Source organism: Panthera tigris, chromosome A3 (genome assembly GCF_018350195.1).
Source record: "Panthera tigris isolate Pti1 chromosome A3, P.tigris_Pti1_mat1.1, whole genome shotgun sequence".
Lineage (NCBI taxonomy): Eukaryota > Metazoa > Chordata > Mammalia > Carnivora > Felidae > Panthera > Panthera tigris.
In genome coordinates this window covers 85,980,219-85,995,300 of record NC_056662.1, presented here as the reverse complement: position 1 = coordinate 85,995,300, position 15,082 = coordinate 85,980,219, and the positions used below count along the sequence as shown (strand labels likewise).

Genomic DNA, 15,082 nt, shown 5'->3' with positions numbered 1-15,082 from the left:
GGGCATGGCTGTATTTGGCCCAAAGGTCTTACTTTGGCAGCTCCTCCTATGGACAGTGAGTTCTGCAGATTTTGTAGGATAGCCATGGAAGGTTTTACTGAGGACTTGTGACTTGAGCAAAGCCCTGAAGAATGGCTACGATTTGACAGGTAGAGAATGAGCACTTGAATAAAATGATAAACCAGGCGATACAGGGAATGTTTACGAGACACTGAGCAAAGCAGCCTAGCTAGTGGTTAGACACCTGGTTCCTCATTGACTAGATTCCTATTATGGGATATTTGTGAACATAAAGGACCAACGTAGCCCTGTCCTTAAGCTTGTATCCAGTACACTGGGCAAATGTAGTCATCATACCCACCTCAGTTGGTGGATACTTACGGGTGGGGACTGTGAGTAATTCATCTGCTTCCTACCCTGGAAGAAAGGTAATTACCTGCCTTTCTCTAGAATGAAATTGTCTAGGTTTGCTTCCCAGCTTCATCACTGTGAGTCTCACTCTCCACATCTGTAAAACAGGGATATTATTATATTATTATGAGGATAATCCATGTAAAGTGATGAGTACAGTAGTACTCGTAATAGTAAAAGCTCAGGAAGTCGTAGCTGTTCTGTTTATAACCTCTAAAGTAGATTAGAAATATTAGTATTGTTTTGTCAGAATTATTTTAGATTCCTAAAGTGAGTATATGTTCAGGATAGCTTGACTGTTTTACTTTGTGTAAATAGGTTAAACTGATGAGTTTTTTTTTTTAATTTTTTTTAATGTTTATTTATTTTTGAGACAGAGAGAGACAGAATATGAACGGGTGAGGGTCAGAGAGAGAGGGAGACACAGAATCTGAAGCAGGCTCCAGGCTCTGAGCTGTCAGCACAGAGCCCGACGCGGGGCTCGAACTCACAGACCGCAAGATCGTGACCTGAGCCGAAGTCGGACGCTTAACCGACTGAGCCACCCAGGCACCCCTAAACTGATGAGTTTTTGAAAAGCTGTAGATGGTAGAAATATTTGCTTCCCTTAGCCTTGTCTCTGGAGAACAAGAGCATATCCATGAGAGATGATAGCCGTAGTTCATACTGCCTTATGTGGCTAAAAATCCCAAGGTCAAAATTCTAGGTTAAAGTGATTGTAGGTTAACAGTGCCCCAGGTGCAAAAGCATATCCTTTCTGGAAGAACAATAGACTTTAAACTCCGGCCTCATAGGCTTCCCCCAGATGAATTCCAAGGAACATGAGTTAACAGCAACAGTAACAAAACCCCTCATAACAGTACCAGGAGTGAGACTCAGTAGGAGTAAGAGACAACAAATAAAAGAATCAGTTTGCAGCAAAGACTTTAGGTATTAGATTTAGCAGATACAAACTATAAACATTTTTATAATACATAATGTAATTTTTAGGAGAATTAAAGCAAGTATAGGTAGAAACGAGTATTGGAACAAGAGACTATCACAGTTGACCGGATTTTTGTTTGTTTGTTTTTTTAAAGAACCAATATGTGCAGTAATAGGGTCTGGGTATTTGGTGGCTCCCATCTTGCTTCTGACAGACACACATACACACAAACACAGTATTAAATGTGTTCCTCTTTTTTAACTTTACCATTCAACCAACATTTCTGTACCAAGCACAATGGTAGGCACTGGCAGAGAAGACTACAAACGCAATGAAGAGATGGTGCTTGTCTTTTTTTTTTTTTTTTTTTACATTTATTTATTTTTTGAGAGACATAGAAAGACAGAGCACAAGTTGGCGAGGGGCAGAGAGAGAAGCGGACACAGAATCCGAAGCAGGCTCCAGGCTCTGAGCTGTCAGCACAGAGCCTGACACAGGGCTCGAACTCACAAACCGTGAGATCATGACCTGAGCCGAAGTCAGACGCCCAACCCGACTGAGCCACCCAGATGGGTGGCTGAGCCACCCCGAGATGGTGTTTGTCTTTAAGGAGCCGATAGTAGACTCTGGCCTTTGTTTTCCGAAGGTGATCAGTCTTTGGAAGGCTGAAGACAAAAGACAATGGAGACTATAGACTTACTGGCCCAACAAGATTTTTTGGCCGCCATTTTACTGCCCATGGATAGCTAGGTCTGTCCTCCAACATACCGGTCAACGCAATTCACCTAGACCAAAAATGACTCAGTACATCCTGAGTACAGAAGTGCGCACTATTTTGGAGTTATTCTTGCACTGGCATACTCCTTTGATACCAGAGATTTCTGTAGATTCTGGTCTTTGTAAGCTCCCTTCTACCTGGAACTGCTAACTCACTGTCCAAAGAATTCATCTACAGAAAGATAAGGTAATACTTCAACAGGAAAACTGGACATTTGCCCACAAGCCTTTAATCACTTTGAGAAGTAACTAAAATACAGCAAATGTTTATTAATTCTGGAAATTCTAACTTAGTGTAGTAAAGAAATTGATATATGCACGTATAAGACTCCAGTGAAATCACGGACGTCAGGAAGAATGAAGTACTGAAGGGCCATGGGGAAAGAGTGACATTTGTCTGAGTAGGTGCTTGAGGAAGGCTTCAAAGAAGAGGTGGCATCTGAACTGGAGTTCGGAAGATGAATGGGATATTGATAGTTGGCTAAGGGGGTGGAGGTCATAGAGCGTATTCTAGATGGAGAGAAAAGCATGAAAAAAGATACAGAGACTTAAAAGTATTAGGACTGTTTCTGCCAAGGTGAGAAATGTAGCTGGAAATCTAGGTAAGTGGGACTCATTTCCCCATTGTGGACTTTCCTCTATTTACCCCCTCTACTCTCATTTTACCCTGTTACTGTGCTTTTCTTTTTGTTCACTTGGGATGACCCCTGGCGAGATACTTGGTGGGGAAGAACTTTCCTGTGCATATTAGTGGGATTATCAGAAATAGAATATTTATGTGACTATGAACCAGATTTTCATATGCATTACTAAATAATATCTTAGATCGGGTGGTTGGGGAATGTTTTTCAGGTTGAAAATATCCTCTTGCATGACCGAGGCCACTACGTCCTGTGTGACTTTGGAAGCGCCACCAACAAATTTCAGAATCCACAAACTGAGGGAGTCAATGCAGTAGAAGATGAGATTAAGAAGTAAGCCTTTCCTCTTCTCTTGGAGTTTCGTCCATTTGCAGATCAGCAACATTACTTTCAGCTTCTGGATGAGAAGGTCAGGGTGGAAAGACCAGGGTGCTAGTCATGGCCCCCCTTGTCTCAGAGCATCGTGTTGGGCAGTGGGATTGTTTGATTTTAAGAGGAGGCTGCGGAAGTGGTTTGCAAGCGTTGGTCAATAGCGTAAAATGAAGGAATCATACAGCGCTTTATCAATGGACCAGTGGTCACTGTACATAGATATTTTGACTTAAGTCACACAGCCCTTAAAAAGCTGAATGGTACACAAACCATAGAGGTACTGTGATGTTTTTAAGCGGAATCACAACTATGACATTATCAGTCAGTTGGATGTGCTTTTCACTGAACCCTGCATTGCTGTGTATTCCTTCTTGCTCCTAAGGAGGTCACCAATCTAATGGAATTAATGGTAAGTAGGAATGTGAAGTCTCTACAGATACTGAATCACTGACTGCCATGAGAAAAAGCTTCTTTAAATTTCTGGCTCCAGTTAAGAACCTGACCCATTTTCCCCTATTGTCAAGAGTGTTAGATTTTTCACAGGCCATAATACTACTAATAATCCAGAAGTCTAGTATGCACACCTGTATCCTGACCCTCAGTCTCCTTTCCTGCATCACTCTTGGCAGCCAAGCCTGGGGTGGGAAGACTTCCGGTCCAAGGCTCTGGTGGACACCTAGAGCACGGTGCCCTGTGGGCTTTAGAGACTCAAGCAGCATAAGTCACATGCTTGGCCACACCAAGACGCTCTTTGAAGCGGAGCTTGTACTCCTCTTTCCTTGAGCCAGAGATAAGGGGAAAACTCTTGCTTCATTCCTTTTCCGGCAGCAGAGATTCGTCCACCTCCCACCTCAGCTGTTCTTTCCGCTGTTGTGCAGTGTCTCAGCCAGCATTACACATCAGCATTGAGCCACACTTAAGGAAATTACTATTTTTAAAAACAAATCAGCAAGACATGATATCGAACAGTAAGGATTTGCAGAAGAAGATTTTTTCATTTGAGGACCCAAGAAAAGTTGCTTTTAGAGTTTATTTAAGTGCCTTAGCGTCTGGGTTGCCACACGCTCTCAGATAGAAGGGCTGCTTCTAAAGGGCCATGGGTGTGTACCCAGGACAGCTTTTCATTTTATCTACACTACTATTTCCTACTCTCTTCTGCAGATTGCTCCCAGGGAACTAGACTTTATTAATATAGACATGAATGTATTTAAAAAGTATTTCTGCTACCCCTGGTTTTTAATGATAGCATTGACATATTTAACAAAAACCAAATCTCTTGATTGTAGATACACAACGCTGTCCTATCGAGCACCAGAAATGGTCAACCTGTACAGTGGCAAAATCATCACTACGAAGGCAGACATTTGGGTAGGTGTCAACTAACCTATCCGCATCTCAGATACCAGCAGTCTTGACTGTAAATTCCCAAGTCTAATCCAGGCAGTGCCATAGCAAGCGTGGCCACTGTACCATATCACTGTCTCCCTATCTCTCAGAGTTATTCTTGGGGTGACCTGCCACTGCTCCGTGAAGCATGTCAAAGGAAATTATTTTAGAGCTCTGTGAAAATTATTCAGGTGACCTGCCCATTATTTAGGTGGTTTTCATATATGTGTTACTAGTTCCTAAGAGCAAAATAACTGAAATACTTGTTCTTTTTTGGAACACCATTTGGTAACGCTGGTAGAAATATCGTAACTCAGCAGCTAAATAGTGGTGCCGAGTTCTAAATTCAGGTTTCTTCTAATAGGTTAATAGTACATAGCTTTTATATCTGCTAGTAAGTGTGGATGATGCCAGTATGTCTCAGTAGACCCCTTTGCAGTTATGGTAAATAAACCACTCGTAGCAATCTGCTTTATTTTTTTTAGGCTCTTGGATGTTTGTTGTATAAATTATGCTACTTCACTTTGCCATTTGGAGAGAGTCAGGTGGCAATTTGTGACGGAAACTTCACAATTCCTGATAACTCTCGATATTCCCAAGACATGCACTGCCTAATTAGTAAGTATCTCAAGTTTCTGGTTTCATATTTTTATCTCCAATCTCTAGGAATGAACTGGGGGGACAAAGGGATTAGATCCCAGGAGTGATGGGTTGGATGCAAAGATAGATAAGTCAATAATAGTGGGTCACTCAAAGATAATACCACAGTGTCTAGTTAGAGCGGTAGGTCTTTTTGCTAGAAATCTAAGCTCTCTTAGGCTTGAGCAGAAATCCTAACAGTGCTTTGAGCAGTACAGTACCACTCTGTTCTCTTGCAGTCGGTATGAAAGAGTCCAGCTGACTCCTATCAAGTGATAAGAAATTCATCTCTGCAAAACTGGAAGCAACTCAAATTGAAATGATTGCTGTGCGTTGGCTGGAGTGAATACATAATTAAGACTGTATAACTCTGTGGGACTAGGTTTTTTTTCTCTCTTTAGGTTAATCCCTGGATTTTGATAACAAGCATTTAAGCTCAACGCTTTGTTTAAAATGTTTTTTAAGATTCCCCACTCTTTTGCATCGTCACAGCAAGCATATGTACTAATTCATTAACCAGATGGCAGAACAAGCAATCTTTGCACAAGCCCTTGTGCGCAAATGTGAAAGAGATATTTTGTCATCCTTTTGCATTGGTCAAGGGATTCAGCATCTGAATTTTAAGCATTTTGGGTTATAAATCTTGAGTGACCCAGTTTGGGTCCTGGGTGGGGCTGTACTGAAGAAAACAGAAGCAAATGTGGGGTGGAGCACCTGACATTTGTTAAGGGCCTACTTGTACCTTATTTAATTCTTCAAGTCTTATGTAGTAAATATAATTATCCCCGTTATACAAATGAGGAAATTGAGGCTGAGACAGTATAGGTAACTTACCCAAGTTAACATAGTTACAGCTTTTCTCAAAACAAACAAACGAACAAACAAAAAACCCCCAAAATAAAAACATAGTTACAGATTTGAGATGACTACCTATTCCACTGTGCCAATTTTATCAATCAACGTCTTCTGTTTATTAACCAAAAAAAGGAGGGAGAGGGTATTTAAACAAATGGACTATGGCATTTAATGGTTGTTGAATTGTTTTCAGAGGTAAAGCATTAGAGTAGTCCCTCCTTATCCGTGGTTTGGCCTTCCACGGTTTTAGTTACCCGCAGTTGACTGCAGTAGGAAGCAGATGGTCCTTCTTTTGACATCTAGTCAGAAAGGTCAGTAGTAACCTAACGTTACGTCACTGTGCCTGTGTCATTCACCTCATTTCATCTCACCACGTAGGCATGTTGTGCTCTCACATTGTCACAAGAAGGGTGAGTTCAGTATAATGAGATGTTTTGAGAGAGAGAGAGAGAGGCCACATTCACATAACTTTTATTGCAGCATGTTGTTAAAATGGCTCTACTTTATTATTGTAGTTAATCTCTGACTGTACCTAACTTATAAATTGAGCTTTGTCATAGGTGTGTGTGTAGAAGAGAAAATATAGTATATATGGGACTCAGTACTATCCGCAGTTTCAGGCGTCCACTGGGGGTCTTGGACCGTGTCCCCCATGGATAAGGAGGGACTACTGTTCTAGAATTGCAGCTTCGTAAATGAAGGTTGGAAGGAGATAGATAAGAAAATGGCAAAATTTGATGCTAGAATGGTAGGATAATTTTGTAATACATTTTTTTTTTCACATTTGGACAGCACGTTCATACTGGGAAAAGCAAATCTTTGACACTGACATCTTTCCAAGCTCTGACCTATTTCAGTTTACAAACTACTTGAAGATTCCATGGTCTCTCTAACGTCACAGTTCTAAAATTTATTGTGATTGCCCATTTACTCCCAATACACAGTTCCCCTCTGTTTTCAGTTTCTATCAGTGGTGTCACCATTCAAGCCTGGATAACTGAAGTTTAAAGTTTAGATCTGGCTCATAAGACAGAGTAAAGAGTCAGCCATTTTCTAAGCAGCATTCTTTCTTTGGAGTTTCTCCTGGTCCCATCCCATTCTCTGTTCCCATCACTGTCACCACGGTATATAGAGACTTGGCCAACTCATGCCTGTACTGGTGGACTGGCCAGCTGTCTCCCTCCTCCCTCAGTCGTCCGAGCACCGCTTCACCATGAGATCAGTCTTACAGAATGCCACCCTGTCAGGTCCCTATTAGTAAACGTCATGATTTGCCAGTGGTCCTACAGTAGGGCCCAGCTTCTCAGCGTGGCATTTCAGACTCTTCATACTCTGGTTCCCCACCCCCACCCACCCGGCCTTATTTCCCTGTGTTCCCTGACAAGGAAATCTGTTCTGTCCTTCTGGCACCTGCATTTCCTCACAACAGGGCACTCTTTTGCCTTTCTTCAAGTCTGTTTTTGCCCAAACAGACTGTTCTCTCATCGAGAATATCTTTTTCTCCTCTTTCCCCTGACTGACTAAACTCTTTAGTGCCTTCAAAGCCCAGCCCAAACCCTGCTTCTTCTGTAAGTCCTCCGCAAGACTGCAGCCTCATCAGTCTTGCCTGCACTTGGTGTTCAAACCATTCATTTGATTCCTTCAACAGTAAATTGCCTTGCATTGTTGTTGGTGTGTATGCATGTGTCTGTCTCTGTGTCTTCAGAAAGATTTTTTCCTGGGGATTTTTCCAGCTTCAGGGCAGAAGCTTAAAGGACCTAGAAATAAACAAGTGTTCTATAGATCATGTAAAAGTAGAGATGTGTTTATTATTTTGTAATTTCTTTTAGAATGGAAACCAGTTAATATCTCCAACAAAGGAATAATAAGTCAGTTCTTAAATTTTTTTCTCTTTTTTTTAAATATGAAATTTATTGTCAAATTTGTTTCTATACAACACCCAGTGCTCATCCCAACAGGTGCCCTCCTCGATGCCCATCACCCACCCTCCCCTCCCTCCCACCCCCCATCAACCCTCAGTTTGTTCTCAGTTTTTAAGAGTCTCTTATGGTTTGGCTGTCTCCCTCTCTAACTATTTTTTTTTCCTTCCCCTCCCCCATGGTCTTCTGTTAAGTTTCTCAGGATCCACATAAGAGTGAAAACATATGGTATCTGTCTTTCTCTGTATGACTTATTTCACTTAGCATAACACTCTCCAGTTCCATCCACGTTGCTACAAAAGGCCACATTTCATTCTTTCTCATTGCCACGTAGTATTCCATTGTGTATATATCAGGGAAATACAAATCAAAACCACACTGAGATACCACCTCATGCCAGTCAGAGTGGCTAAAATGAACAAATCAGGAGACTGTAGATGCTGGAGAGGATGTGGAGAAACGGGAACCCTCTTGCACTTTTGGTGGGAATGCAAACTCCACTCTGGAAAACAGTGTGGAGGTTCCTCAAAAATTAAAAATAGATTTACCCTGTGACCCAGCAAGAGCACTGCTGGGAATTTACCCAAGGGATACAGGAGTGCTGATGCATAGGGGCACTTGTACCCCAATGTCTATAGTCAGTTCTTAAAGTTTGAGTTTTGAAGGGCACCTGACTGGCTCATTCAGTGGAACATGAGATTCTTGATCTCAGGGTTGTGAGTTCTAGCCCCACGTAAGGAGTAGAGATTACTAAAAGAAGAAGAAGAGGAGGAGGAGGAGGAAGAGGAAGAAGAAAAGAAAGTGAAAAAAAACCCCACTGAGTTTTGATTATAATTATCAAGGATAATCATTTGTTTAGCAAGATATCATGAACTAAGGAAGGCAGAAGCAAGACTCCAGAACTTCCTAGGTACCAGAATATGAAGGTGGTAACTTTCATATTGAGAGTTTGCTTGAGTCCCTGTTGCACAAGTCACAGAAGGTGAACTTCAGGTATCTTTGTTACAGTTCAGAAATTTTGTTACTTTCTTGTGGATGTTACAAATGTTCGGGAAGTTATAGCTTTCATTTCTGAGAGGGGAGGAAAAGAGCTAATTATACTGTCTGACTTTTATGAGAAATAAAAATGAAAATAACATTTGGTAACAGAAATTATACTTCCTAGCTAATATAATAAGTATTAGAATATTATTAAGTAAATTCACATATGTTTGCCTTAGGGTATATGTTGGAACCAGACCCTGACAAAAGGCCAGATATTTACCAGGTGTCCTACTTCTCATTCAAACTACTCAAGAAAGAATGCCCAATTCCTAATGTACAGGTATGTGAAAGATGCTTTTTAGGGGAAGTAAACATTATCAACTTGTTGTTTAAAATTCCTGAGGTGTTAACCAGCTGCTTAACAATTATAGATGTCCTTTGTTTTATCTGATAGGGGGTGTTCAAGCAAAGCTAAGCGTGAAGCAATTACTCTAAAGAGAACCCAATTTTCCCATAGAATTTAACTATGGCAATTTAAACTAAGGCAGTTACACACACACACACAAAAAAAAAAAAAAAAAAAAAAGAGAGAGAGAAAGCTCCCTCAGGACTGAGTTGAACACTTTGGGTGAAGATTGACCAACTTATTGTCTTGTCAACTTCCTCAGTTCACTAAGATCCAAGTGCCTACTGTATTTACCTAGCAGTGGTAAGGCAGGCTGGTTTCCTGAGGCAGGCCTCTGGACTTGCCCACATACCTACTGGAACGCAAGCCTCTTGTCCCTTGTCCCTTTTCTCCTTTATTGCAGCAGAACTTTCTTGATTCTGCTTCTGCTGTCTGCCACCTATAACACACTCCTTTTCCACCACCCTCCCCACACACATCAGGCCATAGGAATGTTTTCTACACTTTAGTAATCCTAAGCTCTACACTCAGCAGCTTTCAGAGTACAGTGCTTGCAAACACCCTTTTTATGGTCTTAGCATATTTTTCATGTCATATTGTGATCCAGCTCCCTTGAACATCTTACTAATGGCTGCCGTAATAAATAAGTTCTAATCTGAAATTATCTTCTCAGTTTTCCCAATAGTGTACTTTTGATGTCACTGTGGGGGCCTGAGGGTGCTGATAAAGAACACTCCTCTTTCACTCCCACATTTGGAATCAGATGTGGGAATCATTCAGACGGAACTCAGAATATTGGCTTTATTACTAATAAGATTGAGCCAGAGAACGTAGCTTGACCAGTCAGGCTCCCTAACATTGGATCCACATGACTGAGCTGGGAGTGCCTGATTCTGGAGAGAAGGCTCTACCCTAAAGGAGGGAGCGCACAGGTGAGCCAGGCAAGCTCACTTTTTTCTCCCGGTCCTATCAGTCAAATAAGTTATGCTCCTCTCTTGGGAGAGGAATGTTTGGAGAGTGGAAGAGAAGCAAGGAGAGATATTCTAGCAGAAATTCTCCCCACCTGGAAACATGAAGGAAATGGGCAGTCCCTCCTAAAAGCCTAAATATGTACTATTGCTAGTATTCCATTTGTTGGGTTTCCAGATTAAAATGAGGAATCCTGTACAGGAACCCAACATGGCCTTGTTTTTCTTTTGCTGTCCTCCTTCCCCATTCATAAAGTTAAATAACCTGAAACATAATTGAAAGCATTCAGACTGGTAACCAGTTTTTAAAAAGTCAGCTGCATGAGACACCTGGGTGGCTCAGTTGGTTAAGTGTCCGACTTCAGCTCAGGTCATGAACTTGCGGTTCATGAGTTTGAGCCCCGCATCAGGCTCTGTGCTCACAGCTCAGAGCCTAGAGCCTGCTTCAGATTCTGTCTCCCTCTCTCTCTGCCCCTCCCCTGCTCACACTGTCTCTCTCTTTCTCAAATAAATAAACATTAAAAAAAAAAAGAAAAAACTTCACAAGTCTCGGGCCATTTGGTTCTCAGCAGTGCTACGCAGTTGTCATGTGGTCAGGGACAATAGGACTCCCTTGAGAGCTGGTATTAGGTGGCCGGCGCAGAATCCAGCTGGGAGGAGTTCTACTGGCCTTGTGGGTTGAGGGGTGCCTCACGCACCGTGAGAGGCACTGGCTCAGCAACCAGATGGGTCGTAGCCGTGGTTTTCTCCCAGCGTTCAAGCAGAAGACAGAGTGAACCCTGGCTGGGTGTACTGATGGTTAGCGCTGACTTCTCTAAGGTCTAGCTGATAGCTTAAATGCTAACACAGGTTACAGACATCTCTTTCCCATTCCTTTCGTAACATCACCTCTAAGCTGTGCACAAGGAAGCGAAGGGTCCAGAAGGTTGGGAGGAGGCAGGGGTGGAGTGTGCTGCACACAGGCTGCTCTGTACTCCTCTCCGATATGCTGCCTCCCTGAGTGGGGCTGAGTCTGGTGCGATCTACCTTTGGTTGACTTCCCTTCCCTCTAATAGACATCAGGGTCTGGAAGCCCCTCTGGAACACCCTGACATGTATTTCCATCGGCCCAGTCATACTGGTTATTCTTTTATAAAGAAATCTGCAATGTCCTTTTCTGGTTTCCTTTCAATTTTCTAGAACTCTCCCATTCCTGCAAAGCTTCCTGAACCAGTGAAAGCCAGTGAGGCAGCTGCAAAAAAGACCCAGCCAAAGGCCAGGTAAGAAGTGCCTGCCTGAGCATGCACATGTCCTGCACCCGCTGCCACAGTGGCAAGGGAAGGTGCCTTGTGACTGTTACACTGCTGCGGCCCGAGGCCACACAGAGCAGGAGAGCAAGTTCTGTCTCTTCTAGGCAGAAACTGTTCTGTGGGAGTGCAGGGAGGAACATAGTGAAACACAGTGATATACATTTGAAAGAGAATCAAGAACTCCGCAGCTGTTTCTTTTGCTTGGGAAGAGGCAGGCACAGGCGCATTTAGAGATGAGGCAACAGCAGACTTTAAATACTGCTAGTACCAGAGGGTCCTAGACGTGTGTCCTGACCCTCGTGTAGCCTGGTTCGCCACCCTAGTCCTTCACCTCCCCTTCTTTCTTACTTCCTGTGGCCCTGGCCATATCAAGAGAGTGCAGGTTAAGGCACTGACTCCATGAACAACAGCAGGAGAGCTTGTGGAGCTTAGTTAATCACATACCATGGGGTGTGGGGTCTTTGAAGAAACAAATGCCAAGAGAGGATTGAAGAAGCTAGGATTTTATTTGGCTGTGAGAGAAATTAGGGAGGGAGCCACAGAAGGCTGGGAGAATCATCAGAAGGCAATGGAAGTCTAGACCACAGAGAGGAAGGAAGATTGGGTGGAAGTGACCTAGAAACTGCCACACAATTTAAAGAAGGTTCACCAAAGGTGTCCGGGAATCCTCAAGCCAAGGTCAGCTACCAGAGGAGTCCCGGTGTTCCAGAAACAGGCCAACTTTAATATCCCTGTGACTGGGGTGCGAAGGCTGACAGCAGCCTGTGGGAAGCATGGCCTCAGAGCGAACATGGCAGTGGATTTCAGGAGCACAGCAGCTGGGGCACATGGTCTTTGCACCCCTTACATGTTGAAGGTCTGCAGGGCATATCCTCATGGCTGCCATGCTTCCAAATGGCAAATGCTGAGGGTAGTCGAGGAGATGTTTTATGCCTTTTTTTTTCTACCGTGTTTCTATGCCAAGGAAACATTACCAGCAAACTATCAACAGGGTACCTTACATGGGAATATGTGAATTTTCATAGAAGAGTAAAATAATTTCTACATTTTAAAACATTCTTAAATATTCATAGAATAAATATAAATGCTGATGTGGCTCTAAAATACTTCTTTTTAACAAACTTAGCAAACTATATCCATGTTGTTATTTTGTAGTCTTTCTTACCTAACTCTGCCATGCTCACCTCTGGAAATTTCTTTGGGGGCTGATTTGATTAGCTGAGCATTTGGGTTTATGGGCATGTTTCACCAGGCCCAAATATGGTGGGTACTGAGGCTAAGCAAGGATCCATTCCCGCAAAGCCCACGCATTTATAGCAGTGACAGTAACCTACCATTTGAGTGGTGCTCTGAGTGTAAAATGGAGAAAATAATACCTGCATCATATGGCAGATGTGAACAGCAAATGCATCCGTCCCGTGAAACTGTTCTATAAGCTGTAGAGTGCCCAAGCTGTTGGTTTGTATGGATTCAGTAATGCTGCGAGAATACACAGACCTTACAGCCAAGAGATTTGGGTTATCTATAATTTACAATGATTTCATTTGTGTTCTCATATTTACTCCCCAGTCCCGAGAGGTGAGTTTTTCTTTCTAACTCTAGTTTTGAAGTAACCACTCTTCACTGAGGCATCATGTGTACCAGACCATACCAAGTTCTTTATATAAATAAGATGACTTTATTTTCCTTGAAATGAATCTATGAGTTATTGTTGTCGTTCTCATTTTACAGATGAGGAAACAGACTCCGAATTATAAGTGGCCCAAGGCAGTTAATCAATGTGGTTAGTAAGAAACCCAGAACTTCAGCATCCATACTCTGCTCTGTACGTTAAGTGATTTGTTCACAAGCACATAGATAGGACAACGTAGAGCCAGAGCTCCTGGCCTCAGGGTCTGTATTTTTTCACAGCACATTGAAGTCATATAGACTAACATTTGAGTACTCTACAGTTCCTAAGAACAGGTTTACAGTCATTGATGCATTTGATGTTCACATCTGCCTCATGATGTATTATTTTCTCGTTTTTACACATAAGGGGCCCAAGGCAAGAAGAAGTAAAATGACATACCTATTATTGCATAGTTAATGGGGAGCTAAACTCAAATATAGTTTTGTTTGACTCCAAATCCCTTTATCTCTAGGATGTTACCCTTAAGAGAAATCCATCCAGTGTGGAGGTTCTTAGTATTTGGTTTCTATAGAAATCTCTTTGACTCTCTCACCCTTGGCTGTATTTTTCTTACACCTTTTTCCTCTTCTCCAAATCTGTCCTGTTTTCCCTCCTACCCTTCCCCAGGTTACAGCCTCCCTAAATAAAATAGCTTTTATATTATCAGTTCTCTACCCCGCACAAGAACATCCTTCTGGCAGGATTTCAGAGGAAAAGCCTCAGGGTCCACAATGGAGATATGTCAGAGGGAAGGACATGGGGCTGGCTGCTTTGCTTCCTGCTTTGCATTTCATGGAGGCTGTGCCAGACATATTTTGGAAATATTCATGAAGCTTTTTTGGCCTTAACTTTAGTTATACTCTAAAGTGCTTTTTCAAAAGACAACTACTGTGATGTACCCGGGTGGCTAGTTGATTGAATGTCTGAGTCTTGATTTTGGCTCAGGTCATGATCCCAGGGTTGTGGGATCAAGCTCTGCATTGGGGTGCTGAGCATGGAGCCTGCTTAAGATTTTCTCTCTCTCTTTCTCTCTCTCTCTCTCTCTCTCTCTCTCTCTCTTCCCCTCCCCTCTGCTCATGCTCTCTCTCTAAAATATTCTTGGAGGGGCACCTGGGTGGCTCAGTCAGTTAAGCATCCGACTTCGGCTCAGGTGATGATCTCATAGTTCATGGGTTTGAGCCCCATGTCAGGCTCTGTGCTGATAGCTCAGAGCCTAGAGCCTGCTTCAGATTCTGTGTCTCCCTCTCTCTCTGCCCCTCCCCTGCTCACTCTGTCTCTCTCTCTCTCTAAAATAAATAAACTTTTAAAAAAATTTAAAAAATAAAATAAAAATGTTTTTAACTTAAAATATGTTAAAAAAAAAAAAAAAAAGTCAACTACTCTGATCTGAGTTAGGTAGTAGCCAGCTGCCTGGACTGCTCTAAATGAATGGAAGTTACCATCTGAACTTTAGCATCATCATAAGGAGCAAGTAGACCATACAGCAGTCCTCCCTGTATTAATTTGGATTAGATTTGGCTGTGAGTTAAAGAAAGTCCAAAATGATAGTGGGTCATGTAGGATAGACATTTACCTTTTCTTTCAAGTAAGCAAAGTCTGGAGGTAAGTAGTCCATGCCACCTCTATGATTGTGGCCGTGACCTCACAGACCAAGATGATGGCATCCCTGCTCCAAGCAACAGGATGAAGGAACAGCCAAAGAAGAAGAGAGACAAATGGCATACACGACTTATTTCTTAAGGTTTCTAGAAATTACCATGTAACAATCTGGTTTCCCATGTAAGGCCAAAACTTAGATGCATTGGCCACACCTGATTATAAGAGAGGCTAGGCAATGT

At 42.4% G+C, this 15,082-nt stretch overlaps 1 protein-coding gene across 20 annotated transcripts in view; it reads left to right on the top strand.

Annotated features, from left to right (window-relative positions):
• Nucleotides 1-15,082, top strand: part of AAK1 (AP2 associated kinase 1) — a 168,656-nt gene that overhangs the window by 102,661 nt on the left and 50,913 nt on the right. For all 20 annotated transcript variants that reach the window (XM_042981620.1, XM_042981618.1, XM_042981619.1 and 17 more), the window contains 5 exons: nucleotides 2,966-3,087; nucleotides 4,413-4,494; nucleotides 4,998-5,130; nucleotides 9,146-9,249; nucleotides 11,463-11,542. In XM_042981620.1, the coding sequence (XP_042837554.1) occupies nucleotides 2,966-3,087; nucleotides 4,413-4,494; nucleotides 4,998-5,130; nucleotides 9,146-9,249; nucleotides 11,463-11,542 (521 nt within the window). The remainder of the gene's footprint in view (nucleotides 1-2,965; nucleotides 3,088-4,412; nucleotides 4,495-4,997; nucleotides 5,131-9,145; nucleotides 9,250-11,462; nucleotides 11,543-15,082) is intronic.